Raw genomic sequence first — 21,444 nt, 5'->3', positions numbered from 1 at the left:
TTCGTTTCAAGCTTGATTTGTATATTCAATTTAAGTTTCACTCATTTTAAAATTTGTTTATTGGTTTAAATTAATATCTATTTTATGTTTGTTTGCATTGATTGCTTATTTAATTTATGTTCGTTTTAAGTTTCATTTATACTTCAATAGGAAAACATTTTTTTCGTTTTAAGCTTGATATTCATATTCAATTTAAGCATTACTCGCTTTAAGATCTATTTATTCATTTTTATTATTACTTGTTGTATGTTTTTGCCATGATTGCTTATTTAATTTCTGTTCGTTTTGGGTTTCATTTATTCTTTAATAGTAATTTCTGGTCGTTTTGAGTTTGAATTTTAAAAGGTATTTGTATCTGCTGAGCTTAAGTTTAAAATGGCCTTTACTTTTCTTTGAAAATATTATTTTTCGGAAAGTTTTTAAATTAATTTTTATTGGTTTTTGATTGCAAAATTTAAAGTTTTTAAAAATTTCTTATTAAAAAATCAAACTTAAAAAAAAAAAAATCAAACATTAATCGATGCAAGCAAACTGGTATCAGTTTAGCAACATCAAGGTGAAAAATGTGTTAGTGTCTACCTCGGAATGTTTATTATCTGACATTTCAAATATTTTTGACAAAATGGCTGTCCCAATATTTTATCGGATGAGTTTGGGAGAAAAAGGGCGTGGGGGGACTAGATTAAGCTTCGGTCTCTTTTGACTCTTTAAAAGTGAACTAGAACTTTCTATTTTCATTCAAATGAGCCCTCTCTGTAGTTTATACGAGTATCCCTTATATAAGAACCATATATATTCCCAGAGTATAACTTACAACGCCTATCCCTGGGCCCTGGGGGGTTGTGTCGACCCTGGAGTTTTAATATCGGATGGTTGAACTATTTTTAACAAAATGGTCACCTAAAATTTTTATCGGATGGGTTTATTCATCCGATACGCCCAAAGGCGTTGAGGACGGGAGGGGCTAGTTGCCCTCTGATCTTTTTCTTTCTAAGAAAATGAACTACAACTTTTAATTTCCATTCAAATGAACCCTCTCTGAAGTTTATACACCTTTGAACTATTTTTAACAGGTCTATCTCAAAATTTTCATCAGGTGGGTTGGGGGCTAGCTGCCCTCGGATGTCTTTTGAATATTAAAAAGTGAGCTCGAACTTTCAATATCCAATCAAATGAGCCCTCTCTGAAGTTTATACGAGCATCCCTTTCATACGAACAATATATGCCCCAGGTCATAACTTACAACGCCTGCCCCCCCCCCCCCGGGCCCTGGGGGGTTGTGAGGACACCTGAGTTTTGTTATCGGACTTTTGAGAAATTTTTAACTTAATGCCTATCTCAAAATGTTTATTGGATGCATTTGGGGAAAAATGGGCTTGGGGGAGCTAGTTGCCCTCCCATCTCTTTTGACTCGAAAAAACTTAACTAGAACTTTCAATTTCCAATCAAATGAGCCATCTCTGAATTTTTTACGAGCATCCCTTCAATAAGAACCATATATTCCCCCCGGGCATAACTTACAACACCTGCCCTCGGGACCTGGGGGGCTGTGTTGACCCCTGAGTTTTCGTTATATGGTCTTTGAACTATTTTTAAAAAAAGCTATTTCAAAGTTCGTATCGGATGGGCTTGAGGAAAAAAGAGCGTGGAGGGGGGGGGGGAGCTAGGTGCCCTCGAATCTCTTTTGACTCTTAGAAAGTGAACTAGAACTTTCAATTTCCAATCAAATGAGCCCTCTTTGAATTTAATACGAGTATCCCTTCCATGAGACCTATATATGCCCCCAGGGCATAACTTGCAGCTCCCGCCCCCGGGTCCTGGGTGGTTGTGTCAACACCGGAATTTTTTGTTATATTATCTTTGAACTATTTATTAATAAAATAGCTAACTTAAAATTTTGATGGGATACATTGGTGAAGAAAAGGGTTGTGAGGGGGGGGGGCGGGGGTTACCGTACGATATCTTGTGGCACTTAAAAAGTAAATTAGAACTTTCAATTTCCAATCAAATGGGCCCTCTATGAAGTTTATAACAACAACCCTTTTGTAAGAACTATTTATGCCCGCATGGCATAAGTTATAACCCCTGCCCCTGATGACTGTAGGGGAGTGTCCTGCTCAAACATATAATCTCCAGAACTTTCAACTACGTTGAACAAAATGGCTATACCAAAATTTTGAATGGATGTGTTTGGGAAAATGGTGGGCGTAGAAGGGGTGTCAGTTGCCATAGAATCGCTTTTGACTACTAAACAAGGAACTAGCCATTTAAATTTCCAATTGAATGAACCCTTTCTGAAGTTTCTACAGCAACGTTGTCTAGACAAAACCTTATATGCCCCATAACTTACAACCCTTGCCCTGAGGGCTGTGGGGGAGTTGTCATCCTCAAAGACCTAATTTCCAGAACTTAAAACTATGTTTAATGAAATGGCTATCTCAAAATTTTGATTGGATGTGTTTGGGGGAATGATGGGCGTGGGGGGGGGCTAATTGCCCTCAAATCACTTTCGACTATTAAAAAGGGCACTAGCCCTTTGAATTTACAATCGAATGAGCATTTTTTGAAGTTTCTACGACAACGCCTTCTATAAAAAACCTTATATGCCCCCAGGGCATAACTTAAAATCCTTGCCTTGAGGGTTGTGGGGGAGTGTCTTCCTCAAAAACATATTTTCTATCTGGAATCAACTACGTTGAACAAAATGGCTATATCCAAATTTTGATTGGATGTGTTTGGGGAAATGAAGGGCGTGAGAGGGGGGCTAGTTGCCATCCAATCATTTTTTAAAATTAAAAAGAGCACTACCCCTTTGAATTTCCATTCGAATGAGCCTTTTTGAAGTTTCTACGACAACTCCTTCTATAAAAACCTTATATGCCCCCACGGCATAACTTAAAACCCTTGCCCTGAGGGTTGTGGGGGAGTGTCTTCCTCGAAAATATATTTTCTATCTGGAAATCCACTCCACTGAACAAAATGGCTATCTCAAAATTTTGATTGGATGTGCTTGGGGGAATTATGGGCGTGGGGGGGGGCTAGTTGCCCTCCATTCACTTTCGACTATTAAAAAGCGAACTAGCCCTTTGAATTTGTAATTGAATGAGCGCGTTCTGAAGTTTCTACGACAATTTCTTCTATAAAAACCTTATATGTCCCCAGGGCATTACTCAAAACCCTTGCCCTGAGGGTTGTGCGGGAGTATTCTCCCCAAAAATATATTTTCTATGTGTAATTCAACAACGCTGAACAAAATGGCTATATCAAAAGTTTTATTGGATGTGTTTAGGGAAATTATTGGCGTTGGGGTGGGGGCTATTGGCCCTCCAATCCCGTTTGAACATTAAAAATGATACTAGCCCATTAAATTTCCAATCAAATGAGCCTTTTTTGAAGTTTCTACGACAACACATTCTATAAAAACTTTATATACCCTCAGGGCATAACTTAAAACCCTTGCCCTGATGGTTGTGGGGGAGTGTCCTCCTCAAAAATATATTTTCTCTCTGAAAATCAACTACGTTGAACAAAATGGCTATATCCGAATTTTGATTGGATGTGTTTGGGGAAATGATGGGCGTGGGGGGGCGGGGTTCTAGTTGCCCTCCAATCACTTTCGACTATTAAAAAGGGTACTAGCCCTTTGAATTTCCAATCGAATGAGCCTGTTTTGAAGTTTCTACGACAACGCCTTCTATAAAAGCCTTATATGCCCCCAGGGCATAACTTAAAACCCTTGCCCTGAGGGTTGTGGGGGAGTATCCTCCTCAAAAATATATTTTCTATCTGGAAATCAACTACGCTGAACAAAATGGCTATCTCAAAATTTTGATTGACTGTGTTTCGGGGAATGATGGGCGTGGGGGGGGGGGTAGTTGCCCTCCAATCATTTTAGAATATTCAAAAGCGCACTAAAACTCTCGATTTCCAATCGAATGAACCCCATTTGAAGTTTTTACGACGACCCCTTCCATATGAAGTGCCTCTGGGAAAAAATATAAATAAATAAATAATAAAACATTTGAGCCGTATGGCCTTTACTATAGGCAACGCTACAGCGTTGCCTCTGATGCCAAATATCCCAATTTAACAGGTTTAACAGACAGTCTCTGCTTCTCCAGTACTATTCTTGAAAAAACTGGTTCATTATCTGGATAAACTAGATTTAGGCCGTATTGGCGTAATGCCTTTTCCCGAATTTGAACTTGCGCCTTTTGGAAAAATTTGTAACTATGGCATAATTACAGATAAGTCCATTTTGAATTGACAAATCGATTGATCTCTTTGAACTCTTTCGAACCATATGTTTAACTCATTTTTTGAAAAGCGTGGACTTAGGCCCTTTTTGCAAAATGGATGTTTCGGTCACTGTATTCAGGTTTGGGTCCAAAATGTGCTCGACAATCGCAAAGTCAGCCTCATCTCTTTTTTCTGCCTCTAACCGTTTGCTTCGAAGAAAAGAGCAATAGAAAGTTGATGCTTCTTCTCCAGTCTAACTTGCCTTGTCATAAAATTAACATCATTAGCAATTCAGTATCCAGGGAGGGAGGGGGGCCTACCGGGTTTTGACCCCCCTCTCCCCAAAAAAATAAATAAATAAAAAATGTCCGAATCGTAAAAACGTAACAAAATGCTACGTAACACAAAAATATTTGTAAGCAAACCTTTGATGCACTTTTGAAGTTTTTGTGTGAGACCCTAAACCCGAAACTACCCCCTCCCCCTGAAAAAATCCTGGATGCACCCTTCACTATTAGATTCCTTATTTTTTTGCTCCTATTCAACATATTAGTCGTTACCCAGAAAATTAGTGGTGCATCTCCGCTACCTTTTAACCAAGGTAAAGGTAGCAGACACTGGACGAAATGGAATTTATCACTTTGACCCAACATTTATCACTTTCTCTGAACTAGAGTAGAGCCAGGACCAGACCAGGCCCTGGTATTTGGCAGGTTAGGTGAGGTCTGGGTAAATCTGGTGGATAATCTTTGTGCTGAGATGATTATACGATTTTTTTTTTCTTAACAATTTATTCAAGTTCTTGCTACTACGCTTGTTTTTAAGCCGCGTTTGTGTTAGTGTTACAAAGCCGAGGGCAGTTCACATCATGTCGACATCTGCTCTTTCGTGTCTTTTGAACACAAAAAAAAATGATTTCTTACGAAAATGTCATCAATCCATCTTCCATTTTGAATATTTCTACTTGATTTTATTATTTCTTCTTCGACGGGGAAAACAAAGAACTTTTTTTCCTCTGTGTTTAGCTATGCCGCTTCAGGTGCATTGCTGCTGTGGTAAATTGTTAGCAGTAGCAGTAACTAGAAAAAGAAGAACAAAAATGGCAATCAAGCAAGTCAGCGTACTTCCTCGGGCCGCAACAATAATAATATCCATAATGAATCGATTAAGAATAAAATGGTCCTTGCAATAATAAATAAATGGGAAACATAAAACATGAACCAAAGTTCATATGAGCCAAAAATTTCCTTTTTTACCAAAAATTCCTTTTTATACGATTTTATTTAACTTAATCCCTTTAGGTCAGAGATCGAATATCGTAATAGTTATTTCATCCACATCTCATGGTTCGGATTAGTCTAAGTTTGATAAGTAGATTCTTTTTACTCGGCAGCATATGGTTCAGTTAGAACTAATTAATTCATTAGTTATTACTTTCACTGTTAAACGTTTTTGGAATAAGCCATTTAAAATATGATCCATTTATAATCACAGGATTCATTAGTTATTGTTGTCACTCAACTAAACGATTTTAATATAGGCCTTTAGATACTATAACGTTGACTCTGATTGTTCGCTCACAGCTAATGACATGACTTTAGTTCTTTTGAAGGAGAGGAAGGCGGGGTCTCATAACTACGTTAGTCCTGACTAGTTGCAGGTCTTGAGAAGTCCTTGAATAGAATTTAGATATAAATGAAAAATTTGGCGAATATGGTGGGTGAAAATGGATTGCTAAAAAGACCAGAAAAATTGTTTAAAGACTAAAATGAAATTGTGGGGTAGTCATGACACAAAAATTCATCAGTTTGTCCTAATAATCTTAGTGTTTCAAGTATTTATATTCATTTTTGTTGACGGTGTTAAAAAGATCCTTGAACTTTTATATAATATGTAATTATGGCCCAACGCTTGCATTTTTGCTCCATTTTTTTTTTTTTTTTAATTATCTGGTAGTAATTTTTTTATTCTATTTAGTACATTCGGAGATAAGAGCGTGTTTTATAACAGTAACCAACAAAAGCAATCAGAAAGTAAAGTTTTTCGAAAATTACCGAGACCAGTTACAGTTTTTACCTGAGAGGACAATACATCACAAATATTTGGGGCCTATGAAACAAATTGAAAATTTTGACCTTCCTGAGCAAGATGAATATTTAGTAATAAACTCCTCCTCTTATGTAAAGAATATCAACCATAATTATTTAATATTAAGAAACACAAATACAAGCAAGTACTGTCTTAAAAACAAGTCAAGATAGAATGGAGTTGGTCCCCTTGGGATCTAATTTCAACTCAATATTACGCTTACTCTTTACTGTCATATATGGTAGGTTTTTTGTAGTTCTGGTGTTAGTGAAGGTAATATTATTCAGTATAATGAATTTCATTTGAGTTTAGTCTCCCATCCTGAAATTTTCTTAATTTGGATCATTGGGTAAAGCTTTTGTAATGTGAACAAAAAATTTAGGTCCATACGTTGCTCTCAATTCCTAAAAAAGTTTATAAGACGGAAGTTTATAAGACGGAAGTTTATAAGACGAAGTTTAGGTCCATACGTTGCTCTCAATTCCTAAAAAAAATTATAAGACGGAAGTTTATAAGACGAAGTTTAGGTCCATACGTTGCTCTCAATTCCTAAAAAAATTTATAAGACGGAAGTTTATAAGACGGAAGTTTATAAGACGAAGTTTAGGTCCATACGTTGCTCTCAATTCCTAAAAAAATTTATAAGACGGAAGTTTATAAGACTAAGTTTAGGTCCATACGTTGCTCTCAATTCCTAAAAAAATTTATAAGACGGAAGTTTATAAGACGGAAGTTTATAAGACGAAGTTTAGGTCCATACGTTGCTCTCAATTCCTAAAAAAATATATAAGACGGAAGTTTATAAGACTAAGTTTATGTCCATACGTTGCTCTCAATTCCTAAAAAAATTTATAAGACGGAAGTTTATAAGACGAAGTTTAGGTCCATACGTTGCTCTCAATTCCTAAAAAAATATGTTTAATAAAAAAGATAAGACGGAATTTTTATTTGGTGCATTTGCTAAAATATTCACTAAAGAAAAACAAATGTAATTAAATTTGAAGTCAACGTATTTTATTAAACTTATTAAATTGACTACATCTCACCTATAAACGTACTTAGACTTGTCAAAGAGGTATTTAGATATATAGACGTATTTTAGTAAATTAAATGTTGAATTTTAGGGATCATCTTGAACCCGCTGAAATCGCCCCTAACATGGAACATCGTTTTGAAATGCATACATTTGAGATACCTCAAAATTGTGTTCAGTGTTGTCGACTAATGAAAGGTGTATTTTATCAGGTAATCACTAGAAAAGGTTGCCTTCAATCATTCTTTCCTTCTTCTTCTATTATTTTTATTCTATTATCCTCTTCTTATTCTTTTTGTTCTATCTTATTTTTATTCTTCTTATTCTATTATCATTTCTTATTCTTACTCTGTATCTTCTTCTTCTTCTTATACATTTTTCATCGCATTTCCTCTAGTGCCTTTTTTTAAAATCCTTTTTGTTTATCAAATAAAATATATAAAGCCGAACTGGCCAGCCATTACAACACAAAGAGAAAAAAATTCAACAAAATAAAAGAAGGAAAACAAGGGGCCTGTGGTCAGTAGACAGAAAAGAAAAACGACAAACACGACAGATATTTTGCCTCTTTAAAACTAGGCGTCTTAAACGCTAAAAATTGAAGTAAACTAAGACATAACCATTTAAAAGAGAAAAGATTAAATTAATCTACACTTTAAAATCAAAAAATAAAATGTATGTTTTAAAAAAACTTATGTATATATATATATATATATATATATATATATATATATATATATATATATATATATATATGTATACAATAATTGTAATAAGGTCTTACAAAATCACCATGGGATTAAAGTAAATGCAAGACCCAAAATGTCAACAGAAGGATTATTTTCCTACAAAATAATTGACTTCATATCAAATTGATTTTTTTATTATTTATCCACTTGCTTTTGTGCGTTCATGATAGTGACTCAAATTGTGTGCATCTACGCTGTGCTAAATCATGGACTACTCATATTGTGATTACATTGTAATCACATGTATTCATGAAAGCTACTTTTCATAGAATAAAAGTAGGATTTTTTTATAACGTTATTTTTCCGTTAAAATAACATAAAAAATAACGCATTTTCCAATAAATTAAAAAAATTCCGTGTCGGTTTCGTGGATTTTCTCGATTCAAATACGGATTTTTCTTGATTTGCAGTGCTTTTAGTGAGTTTGTGCATTGAGCTGTAAGTTGTGAGTTGAGCTTTCGGTGTTTTTGCATAAATCCAGAGACGGAGAAAAAAGTTAGTGAAAATTTTTTAATTAAGTAATATTTTCGAATTCTGTTGTTTGAATGTCCTATCTGTGTCATACTTTTTCTCTCCTGAGTCACTGTAAGAAATGTAGCGTGTGTGTCAAATCTACCTCATATAGAATGACAATTTTTTCTGATTTTATCTTCTTTTTTTTATATTTGAAGGCTACTGTGTTTTGGGAAAATTCCTGGTTAAAATGAAAACAAAAAATGATAGGTTTCTTTTTCTGAAACTATCCCTTAATTAAATTAAAACATTTAATTATTGTTATTTTAATCAATAATATTTGATTAATAACTTAAGTTAATAAATTAAGAAATATATTAATTAAAAATTAATAACTACAAACTTTAATTAATAATAATTGAGTAGACCTTTAATTAATATAATTTAAACCTTTTTCATGGTTGTAAATATAGCAAGTTTCGACTATTTTGCAATAAATCTATCCTAGAACTTGTAAAGAAATTTAAAATTTTGTTTTTAAGTTTGTACTTTACTTTTAAAAGGATCCTGAGAGAAAATCAATTGAGTCATGCGGCTACTTTTACTTTTTACTGTCAGGCCCACAGCTTGTATGATTCGAAAGATATCTTTGAATATTTCACAGTATTTAAGATATTTTAGAATGCATCTAAGTTCGATGGTACAACGGTATTCAGTTAATCAGTTCGATCTATTTTTTGGCAGACCGATTGTGCAGGTTTATCCCACGTAGTTTTTTTTTTTTTTTTATAAATTCAACTTAAATTTAAATTATAAACGTTTAAACATAGGAAAGTCGATTTGGCTTCTGAACAGCTCAAATATATGTTTTTTTCAAAACAGTAGGATTATTTAGTTTGATTTGCTACTATTTCATTTTCTTTTACTATTCCTTTTTTCTTCTTATATGTTCTTCTGTTTCTTCTTTTCTTTTATTTCTCCTTTTTCTTTTTTTGTTCCTTTTTGGCATAGATTTTCTGATATCTCTCTCTTTTTTTCAGGGTTATAAATGTAGTAAGTGTGGACTATCTTGCCATAAATCTTGCCTAGTACTTGTGAAAAAATGTGGCACAAGACCACCGGAATTACCTCCTCGACCTCTGTCCGTATCTTACCCTTCTAGTGCTGTTGCCGATGATTTTAGAGCGCTTTCGCCTACAGTGAGTCCTTTCCTTATTCGATTTATCGTTCATTTATCGATTTTTTTTTATACAATGCACGATTAAACCGATCGACGAGTTTTGGTTAGTCAATGATAGTCCTTTTCTTATTCGATTTGTCCTTCATTTGTCGATTTTTTTTTATACAATGCACGATCAAACCGATCGACGAGTTTTGGTTAGTCAATGATAGTCCTTTTCTTATTCGATTTATCGTTCATTTGTCGATGTTTTTATACAATGCACGATTAAACCGATTGACGAGTTTTGGTTAGTCAATGATAGTTTTTTTCTTATTCGATTTATCGTTCATTTATCGGTTTTTTATTATACAATGCACGATCAAACCGATTGACGAGTTTTGGTTAGTCAATGATAGTTTTTTTCTTATTCGATTTATCGTTCATTTATCGGTTTTTTATTATACAATGCACGATCAAACCAATCGACGAGTTTTGGTTAGTCAATGATAGTTTTTTTCTTATTCGATTTATCGTTCATTTATCGATTTTTATTATACAATGCACGATCAAACCAATCGACGAGTTTTGGTTAGTCAATGATAGTCCTTTTCTTATTCGATTTATGGTTCATTTGTCGATTTTTTTTTTATACAATGCACGATCAAACCGATCGACGAGTTTTGGTTAGTCAATGATATTCCTTTTCTTATTCAATTTATCGTTCATTTGTCGATTTTTTTTTTTTATACAATGCACGATCAAACCGATCGACGAGTTTTGGTTAGTCAATGATAGTCCTTTTCTCATTCGATTTATCGTTCATTTATCGATTTTTTTTTTATAAAATGCACGATCAAACCGATCGACGAGTTTTGGTTAGTCAATGATAGTCCTTTTCTTATTCGATTTATCGTTCATTTGTCGATTTTTTTTATACAATGCACGATCAAACCGATCGAAGAGTTTTGGTTATTCAATGATAGTCCTTTTCTTATTCGATTTGTCCTTCATTTGTCGATTTTTTTTTATACAATGCACGATCAAACCGATCGACGAGTTTTGGTTAGTCAATGATAGTCCTTTTCTTATTCGATTTATCGTTCATTTGTCGATTTTTTTTATTCAATGCACGATCAAACCGATCGACAAGTTTTAGTTAACCAATTATAGTCCTTTTCTTATTCGATTTATCGTTCATTTATCGATTTTTTTATTCAATGCACGATCAAATTGATCGATGAGTTTTAGTTAGTCAATGGTATTCCTTTCCTTATTTGATCTATCGTTCATTTATCGATTTTTTTATACAATGATATGGTTAACACTTTTCAAAATCGTTGATCCGCTCAGTAAAAACGTTGAGTAAAATCGTTTAATTGAATTAAATGAGTGAAAAATGTTGTTAAATGTCATATTTAGTGAATATAAAAATGTAGTTTAATAATTATTTATATTCTGTTATAACATAAAGATGGATTACCGTCCAAGGTCTACTTGAAAACTTTCACCTAAAATGGTTATTTATTTCGTTCATTTATTGATCTTCTTCAGAGATCGGTTCGGTTAATCAGTGGATATACCTTTTTTTTGGAAAGTCTATTTTTTCAATACTTTTAAAATTTTGAATCGAATAATAACGGTTCAATTTAATATATAACGTTAATAAATGATTCATTTAAAGAGTATATATTAACTTATTTGAATAATTGCGTAAATACTAATACAAAATAAAAACGGACTGCCGCCATGTTCCAAGTGAAAAACCACCTGAGAAAATGTTGGGATCATGATTTTGACCTGTTTCTGGGGGCCCCCTAACCCCACTCCTGACAGTATACGTATTATACACACACTTATATATATATATATATTATATTATATATTATATATATATATATATATACTTATACGCACTTAAATAATACTTATATAAGTGCGATATATATTATTTATAACTGCAACCTAGTAAAAGACGAACACGGCCCCATAGTAACCAAAAAAGAAAAAAAAATACCCTGAATCCCTAAAAATGGTGTCGGATCGAAAAATAAAACCCTGCAATGATTGTTTTTTTTTTGTTCGTTTAAAAAAAATTGGTCTCATTAGTCAATGGTGCTCCTTTTGTGAAAATCAGTTTGTTTAATGCACTTAAATATTTCGCTCGAATAAAAACGGATAAAGCGATTAAAAAAACGGATAAGCGATTAAAATACCATTACTTCTACCACTTCTAACAACTCACTGCAGCACCAAGCCGCCAACACAGCTACGCGCGCTCCTCCTCCATTCCGGTATAATAAAAACCTACCTTGTTACACCCTCCCAAGAAGCTCCCATTTCCTTTACATATTTTCTTACGACATCCTATACAAATATATAACAATAATATTAATAAAAGATAAAGTGGGATACCCGCTCTGCTCCAAGAACTCTTTAAGAAAATATCGGGACATAGTGTTATATACTCCCGTTCCTGTGCTGCTGCAGATGGTTTTACAGCAGTTTCTCGTCCAGCGAGTATAACATCTGTTTAGCCCCTCGATTGCAATGGACATGGACTTTTAATTTTCCTGTTCTTTTGTTTGTCTGTAATAATTGTTTAAAATTCTGTGCAATTATGTGAAAACACTACAATTCATTAAGAACTAGAAGAAAATTGTGTATGCCTGTTCGGGTTGAAAGGGGGTTAAGAGTGGTATCTGTTTTATTATCATTATATGTATATATCTGTAGCTTTTGGATTCGCTCTCAATTCTTCTCTCTTCTGAAGAAAATTCCGGTGTGTGCATTGTTTATTCTATTCAGTTAATAGAATACAACTTCTATAGACTAAAGTATTAGAACGAGTTTTTGTAACATTATCTGCATAAAAAAATGCTTTCTACGAGTTTATTTTATCCTTCAAATGTTTTTTCTAGCTGATTGTCATGGCTCCTGGTCCACTTCTTTTGAACCCTAATTTTCATCCTGAATCACCCATCAAATCGAATTATGATTTGTCCAGGGTCCATGCTTTTTGAATAATAATAATAATCATCCTTAATCACCCACCAAATCAAATTGTTTTTTTTGTGAATTAATCATATTCTTTCAATTTCTGTTTCTAGCTTAGATCCATGGGTCCTGGTCCACCCCTTTTGAATAATAATAATAATCACCCTGAATTACCCACCAAATCAAATTACTTTGTGCAAATTAATTATTTTCTTTCAATTTCTTTTTCTACCTTAGAGTCATGGCTCCTGGTCCACCCCTTTTGAATAATAATAATAATCATCCTGAATCACCTGGCAAAACAAATTATGATGAGATTTTACCCCTAGCTGCACTCCTTTTGATGATAACAATAATCATCCTGAATCACCCACCAAATCAAATTGCTTTCTACGAATTAATTTTTTCTTTCATTTTTTTCTAGCTTAGAGTAATGGCTCCTGGTCCACCCCTTTTGAATAATAATAACAATCATCCTGAATCACCCACCAAATCAAATTATGTGAATCTTCATCTTGAGGAATATCCATGGTAAGTAAAAAGTAATTACTTTCACTTTTGCTTTTCTCTTTCTTTTATCCTCTTTTCATCAGTATATTTTTCTTTAATATTCTCTCATATAGTTTGTTTTACCATTTCGTATGTCTTGTTAGGAACCTGGTGGAGCTATCAGTTACTAGAATTTTTCCCGCTAGTCTTAAAAATTAGTCAGTTGCCAACCGGAACTGTGACCTGTTGTAGTGCATTGTATTTGTATCTGTTTAGTAATACAGAGCTCGAGGCTCCATCCGAGAGTGAAGCGCACCGGATAAACCAATTCTTAGGAAATATCTATGAATGCCATGTGCGCAACAAATGGACCACAAGGAATATTTTGCATATTATTGTTAACCAGAATTGGACACGTTCTGCAAATGAAGAATGACAGATTGCCAAAGATTCTTTTCGACCAACCATCTAGGGCCAAATAAAAAGCAGGTCGTCCCAGAATGGGATGGAGAAAAAGCATGCGTAGCTGTGTTAGTCTCAGGTTGCTTGGTCCTGTAGTGAGTTGTTAGTAGTAGAATTGCACATTAGGGACAGAAGGAAGTGGATACTCTTCTAGGATATATCCAGACGACCTCCTCCAGTTATACTTTAACAGAAGTTGCCCAAAATTTCAGCTTAGGACAGTTTTGGCCTCCCCTCCCCCTGTACATTTGCCGCTCTCTGACAGTTCAGAAAGAATATTATTAAATTTGTCCAACTTATAATAACGAAAAAAAGAATAATGACCTGGATGGTCAATCCATAGATTTATTACCAGAATTATTACTAATTAAGAAAGAATATTTGTTGTAATTCGTGAGCAGGTAAACAGTCACCAAGCGAGTGTTTTTACTCGCTCCTTTTTTTGCCACTAATAATAATTTTCATTAATAAATAATTATGGGAATTGTATGACAGTTGATGTAATTGAAATACAATTAATCTGAGCAGGTTGCTGGGCAGAGTAGGTTGGTCAACCTGCTCTTTGCCTCGTCTGCCATCTAACGCTCTTGAATATATTTGATAATAGAGCACAGCTCAGCAGAGCCGTATGCATGGGGGGGGGGTCCTGGTTTGAACCTCCAGCCCGAAATTTTGTCAGACTCGTAAACACGTAACAAAAATGCATATAACCACATTTGTAATGTTTTTTAAAGTATTTTTTGTTAACCCATCCACCAAAAAAAAAAAAAAAAACGCCATCCCACCGAACAAAAATCCTGGATACGCCCTTCAGGGCCGTATCCAAGATTTTTTTTTTTGGGGGGGGGGGTCACAAGTAAATTAAAAAATGTATCACAAATTTGTTTATGTTCATTTCCATGGGGGGGGGGGAAGGTCCAGGTTTGGACCTCCAACCCGAAATTTTGTCTGACTCGTAAACGTACCAAAAATGCATATAAGCACATTTTTAATGTATTTTTTAAAGTTTTTTTTATTAACCCATCCACCGAAAAAAAAAATAATGCCATCCCACCGAATAAAAATCTTGGATAGGCCCTTCAGGGCAGTATCCAGGATTTTTTTCGGGGGGGGGGGGGCGGGGGGTTACAATAAAATTAAAAAATGCATAACATATTTTTAATGTTGATTTTTGTTACGTTTTTACGAGTTGGACAAACGTTTCGGAGGGGGGGGGGGTCAAACCCCCTAACCACCCGACCCCCCTTCCTAGAGACAGCCTTGGCGCCCTGACAGCTGAGTGTCATTCATTTACGATTTACCGGCTGCTAGAGCCAAAAAGTGTTCACAAAACTGCCATTAGAATTCGCCTTTGAATTTGCCAGTAAGTTAATGTATCAAAAATTCATTATCGATTTAAACCCTCAGCTGGTCAGGGGATTTAAACCCTTTGTTATTTTATTTTTACAAAATCAGCTGGTCCGAAATTTAAAGGTTTCTAGTACGTTCCTTATAGTATCCATACGATCGGGAATGAGTGAGGGACTTAAGCTTTTATATTACAGGTATGCATATATAAATGATAGGAGCTGGGTGGTTGACTAATATACCCCATCCAACCGTAAGTGCTACTTATCTGTATAGTTTGAAAAGGACGCTTCAGCAGGACCAGGTATTTTTTACATCACCGGACCTCTAAGATTCAGATGTTTTGTGGGAGCTTATACCGTATTCTCCCCAGGCTCACGGTGGCTGAGCTTGCAGAGTCACACTATTGATCCCCACCCAAGTTTTCTGAAGAGGCGTAGCTAGGTTTTTCAGCGCCCTAGCACAACGTCGGTTGTGCTAGGGCGCATTGGCAAAAGCAAAAACCTCAATTTGGCATCCCCCTAAGAGGTTGTGCCTGGGGACAGCCGTCCCTCCTTGCCACCCCACCTACACCACTGGTTTTCTGTAATGCATTTTACAATGATAAAACAATCTATTGTTTAATATTATGTTTTTTTCAAAACTAATTTACGATACATTTAGATGCATTAAAATAAACATTGAAGAAACATCTAAAGGTATATTTAAATTTATATTTACATTGGGTTGTAAGGCCAAAATCGCCAAGTATCACTTCTTGCATAAAGAATATAATAATTTAAGTTTTTCTTGAAGGTTTATGAAACAGATGTCTCTCAAAATCAGACTTTTTCTCCGTTCCATGAGAGCATGAAACCATTATTCAGTTTTGTTCTTCTGTATATGAATAAAAAAAAAACGAAGTTGGGAATGGCTTTTTTTTAACTTTTTTTTTTTTTACTTTAGATACAGAGTGTTTTAGAAATTGAAAGAAAATAATTAATTCATAGAAGGCAATTTGATTTGGTGGGCACTGTTCCACCGGCTAAGACCTAAAGTTCAAATATTGTTCAGAAAGTGGTCTGAATCTACATTCCTGTAACCCTTTTTTTATTTATTTGTATTTTATTAATATAATTATTACTTTATTTATTATGTGACTTTATTTTATAAGGTATGGAGGAGAAATGGATCGTGATGTAGCAGCCAGTATACTAAGTTCTGCTCCAAATGGAACATTTTTGTTACGGCATCGACCTCCAAGAACAAGTGCCGCTTTGAACGGGGATACTGGCTATGCGTTAAGCTTAAAGTAAGTATAATATCCACTTGTAGAAAATAGTGAAGTTTGTAAGATCCACTTGTATGAAGTTGGAGTTCCTGAAAATTTGACTGTAAGCTTATTAATGAGGAGAAAAACGTTACCAATTACGCATATTAAGAATCGATTAACCGTTTTTCTTTTCTTTTCAATTATTTCTCTGTTTTGCCTCCCCCCAGGTTTAGTAATATTTTCAATCTTTGAAAGGTACGTTTCGATTGGATTAAGCTAAAGTCTGTGAATCAAATATGCCTGTTCACTAATTTTACCAATTGTTTTAGTATGAGTGTGCAGAATCTCTAATATAACAAATTTACTAGTTTTTTGGGACTACCTCGAATAAACAGGTAACTTTACTAAAACTTAGTTATTTGCCATTAAGATTAGTTAATTTATGAAACTTATATATAAAATTACATAATTTATAATATATAATATAAAATTATGTAATATAATATATAAAAGAATATACAATATAATATAGAACTATTTATTATATATAATTATGAATTATATAATAATTAATTAATATATAAAATTACAACTTTTTAGTTAAGGCAAGCATACGGAGATGAGCCCTTTTGTAGTTTTTGATTTTAAATCATGTACTGTAAGGTAGGTATTGTGTATAAATTTTTCTTCTTTTTTATTCTTCTTCTTCTCCTATTTCTTCTTTTCTTTCTTAATTTTAATGGATAATATAGAGTTTACCGGACAGTGAGACATCTGCCTCTGAATCTCACATAATATCTTCTAATATACAAAGTGTTTAAAAAGCACAGACTTTTTATCCTTCTATACTTTTCTATTCTCTCTACTACGTCTTCTCTTTAGACCTCTATACCTCTATCTTTAGACTCTCTATCCTTCTATACTTCTCTATACTCTCTACTCTACGTCCTCTCTAGACCTCTATACCCTCTATACCTCTATCTTTCAGGTTTCAAATAGAAAAACCTAAATCTCTAAGTCTTGTCAGTTAATAATAAAATTTCAAATTATCTTGCTTACTGTTTCACATCTGTGCGCAGTGAGGAGTCTTATGGTGCGCAGGGGGTCGATCTCAGCTTGGTAATACGAGACCCAGAATTCGAACTCAGCTGTAACAACACACCGCAGAGCCGACGCAACGGACATAGTAGTCAAAAAGCGGTGTTAACCCAGTACATACATGGATGGTCTCTGGGATACCTCTGGGTACAGTGCAAAAAAAAAAAAAAAAAAACTAAAGAAATTTCTGTGGATACATGTATTCAAACAAAGGTGCCTCTTTTGTCGTTTTTTACCCCCCCCCCCCCTCCCCCCAAAAAAATGCGCTGATTTTAAAAACTCGTTCCGCAACCGCATCAAAAAGCGTCGAAATGGCGCAAATACGCCCCATCTGGCCACTCTGAACTAAAATGGAGGAGACTCTTTCTTTAGTAACGGTGAAAAGTTGCGGTTATTCAGTTTTCTTTTCACTGTTACTGAATTTTAGCCCCCCCCCCCCCGAAATGTCAAAATATATGTGAATTATCCCATATTTGTTTATTCATATGGTTTGCCTGTGTTTTTATTTTTGGGTTTTATCAAATACGCATGTTTTAGTGTTTTGAGGAAAAATAACGTACAGAACTGCTTTCTCAGTGGCTACTATGCCGTATTTTATTTTCTAGATCTATTGTAAAATTAATTTAAACTAGTTTAAAACTTTAAAATGCGCATAAAAAATTTTAATTTGTATCTTAATATTTTTCTTATATTTATTTTATTATACATATATATATATATATATATATATATATATATATATATATATATATATAAACTATATATTTACTGTTCCTTTGCTACTCCCTTTATCTGGTTCCTAAATCAAGCACCCCCAGATCTGGCACTGGCTCAGGACGGTTACAGTAAAACAGTGGTTTCCATTAGGTTTGCGAAAGGCATGGTGCCAACATTTTGCGTTTGAAACTGTCAGTTCTTGAATATGAAATTAGAAACGGATCCTAAATAGAAATGTTTTTAGTGCTATAGATTAGGTGGGAAATTTTCATAGCTGTTTTTCATGTCCAATTGCTTCCTGATTTTTTGCAATCATAAACGAAAGGACGCCCTAACTTCGTATACCTTGTTCAACCTAGTTAGCCATCTAACGTCACAATAAACCAATCACGATGCATCAAAATACGGCCGCTCTGCCCCCCCCCCCCCACCCATCATCACCATAGCGTACAGTGGCTGGTCATTGGTATTGTTGACGGTACTTAGTCACTTCGTCTGAAAAAGGCAAATGAAGACGCTTCTGAGGGGATTTAACTTTAGTCGTTAAAACTACTATTCTTCAAAACTACTTTCTGTTTGTACTGGATGCACTTTAAAACTGAAGCCTTCAAGTAAAAAATAAAGCACCATATTAATCATTTTTAATGTTAGTTTTATGCTCTTCAAATTTTAGGACTGGCAGTCAGGTGAAGCATATGAAGGTCTGTGCCTGTGAAGATAAGGAACGAGGTCCTACAAGCGTTCTTTACTATCTGTCTGAGTCTAGGCGGTTTAGATCAATTGTTGAACTTGTTCAGTGGTATGAAGATAATAGTTTAAGTGAGAGCTTTAGTGGGTGAGGAATTTCTCTCTTTCTCCTTTTCTTTCTTTTAAAAAGTATTTAAATTTATTACAGGTTTTTAATTCTGACGTTGTATCTGTTTCTCATCAGCTCGGTTCTCAGTTCTTTCATTAAACTTTTAACCCAAAATGTTTTTCCTTTTTTTTAAATTCCTTTTCTGCATTCACAAGTAAAATGCAAGATATCGCATAATGTACCTCAAAGCACGTTCCTTAGCCTAGATTTTCGTAGATAGATGAGGGGAGGGAGTCTTTCATTTGGGAATTCCCCCCTCTGTTTAGCTTCCATTTCAGTATGATTGTGAGTGAAATAATTTAAAAATGAAAACGTTTAAAGTAGGCATAATAGAATTCTACCATCCCGAAGTTGCCACGGTGCCTGGCTGCCTAATGATAACACCCTGGCTAAGATCCCTCCTCCACCCTACGAAGCCTCCTCCTTACCTATCTTGAAAACAATAATCTTTTATTATTTATATATATATATATATATATATATATATATATATATATATATAATTATATAATTATATAATTATATATATATATATAATATTTATATATATATATATATATATATATATATATATATATATATATATATATATATATATATATATATATATATATATATATATATATATATATATATATATATATATATATATATTTTATATATATATATATATATATATATATATATATATATATATATATATATATATATATATATATATATATATATACATATATATAATAATAATAATATATTGCGAAAACAGGCTTGCGCCTCTATCTACAAAAATTTAAATAATCAAATGCTTTATCACTATAATGATTGTCAATCTTATTATTAAATGCATTGACTGAATCTCAGTTGACAGTGTCCGTCGGTAGTGTATTCACTTTGTAGACACTGTAGCTGCTGAGCGGCTATTTAATAAAATTTCCTTTAATATGTTCATTGATTTTCTTAAATTTGAAACATCTTAGGCCATTATTCTCGTGACCTCTCAGGTTATGAAGGCTATTACCTGTTAAGGAAGGATTATGTAATAGTATCTATCGCATATTTTATATACTTCAATAAGATCTCCTCTCAAAAATCGGTATGAGAGGCTTGGGAGCGGCAGTTTTTTCAAACGGTCTTTGTATGAAAAGTCTTTAAGTGATGGAATAAATTTAGTAGCCTTCCTTTGGATTTTTTCTATTGCATTACTGTCTTTTTGAAAAAATGGTCTGGTTGTTGAATGACCGTATTCGATTATTGGTCTCGATAACGATTTGAAGAGTGTAGAAAACAGTGCTGAGTCAGTAAGAGAGAAATTTCTTCGAATAATTCCCAAGACTTGTGATGACTTAGAGATGATTGACTCGTAGGGCTTGGTGAAAGTCATGTCACTGTCTATTGTCACTCCCAAGTCTCGCGCTTCTTCTTGTATAGGTATCTGTTGTCCTTCAAAGCAATAGTGCCGAGAAATGTGTTTTCGGCCTAGCCGAATGTGATAACTTTTGTCTGTATTCACATCCATGTTCCTTTTTTTCATTCATTGTGCTATTTTGTTTAAGTGTTGCTGGAGTATTTCTGTATCTTCAAAGCTTGTTATTGCGCGGAAGATTTTTATTTCATCTACATAAAGCAGTATCTCAGAATCTATGTCATTTAGGAGATCATTTATGTAAATATTAAATAGTAAAGGCCCCAGAACACCACCTTGAACTACTCCACTTGTGACTTTTGTCTCATTGCTGCTAAGATATCCCTCCAGTCTCACTCGCTGAGATCTTCCTTTCAGAAAGCTGAGAACCCACTTTAGAATAGTATAGCCAACACCAATAGACTGTAGTTTTCGAAAAGGTTGAATTTGTGAGACTTTATCAAAGCCTTTTCTGAAATCTAAGTATAAAATATCTACCTGCATCCCTATATCTATTCATATATTTTCTCCAGGCGTTTGTAGCGACAAGTAGCTGGCTTTCTGCTGATCTTTTCTTGAGAAATCCAAACTGTGCGGGTGAAATACGGCTTCTTTCGAGTAGGTACTGTAATATATTATCGTGGAGTAAAGATTCTAGTATTTTGCATGCGATACAGGTTAAACTGAGAGGTCTGTAATTACTTGGATCTGATTTGCTTCCTTTTTTGAAGAGGGGTATCACCGTTGCTTGCTTCCGTGTATCAGGCAGGTTCCCTGTTTGTAGCGACTTGACAAAGATGTAGCGCAATGGCGCTGCAATTTCCTGTGCCAGCTCTTTGAGTACTCTAGGATGTAGGCCATCTGGACCTTCTGATTTGTAAGGGTTTAGATTTTTTAGTTTTGTGTAGACCATTTGTATTGTCAGTTCTATTTCTTCAAATTTGCCTGCGATTAGTGGCTGACATTCCTCTTGACTTTCATCTTTGTCCCTCTCTGTTGTGGAAACAGTGGAAAACTGCTGATTTAGTAGGTTGGCTTTAGCTATTGGGTCACTGATTGTTAAATTTGTTGCTGAGTTTCTAAGATCGGGAATAACCAGCTGT

General features: G+C 34.2%; 1 protein-coding gene across 1 annotated transcript in view; it reads left to right on the top strand.

The window, feature by feature from the left end:
• The window catches only part of LOC148941270 (protein vav-like), a 163,584-nt gene that overhangs the window by 127,553 nt on the left and 14,587 nt on the right, over positions 1 to 21,444 (top strand). The window contains exons 10-14 of the mRNA XM_089103854.1: positions 7,452 to 7,572; positions 9,603 to 9,761; positions 13,143 to 13,249; positions 16,170 to 16,307; positions 18,757 to 18,918. Of these exons, the coding sequence (XP_088959980.1) occupies positions 7,452 to 7,572; positions 9,603 to 9,761; positions 13,143 to 13,249; positions 16,170 to 16,307; positions 18,757 to 18,918 (687 nt within the window). The remainder of the gene's footprint in view (positions 1 to 7,451; positions 7,573 to 9,602; positions 9,762 to 13,142; positions 13,250 to 16,169; positions 16,308 to 18,756; positions 18,919 to 21,444) is intronic.

Source organism: Artemia sp. Qi Xiang Cuo, chromosome 18, assembly GCF_049724085.1.
Source record: "Artemia sp. Qi Xiang Cuo chromosome 18, ASM4972408v1, whole genome shotgun sequence".
Taxonomy (NCBI): domain Eukaryota; kingdom Metazoa; phylum Arthropoda; class Branchiopoda; order Anostraca; family Artemiidae; genus Artemia; species Artemia sp. Qi Xiang Cuo.
This window is presented reverse-complemented; position numbering and strand designations above follow the sequence as displayed.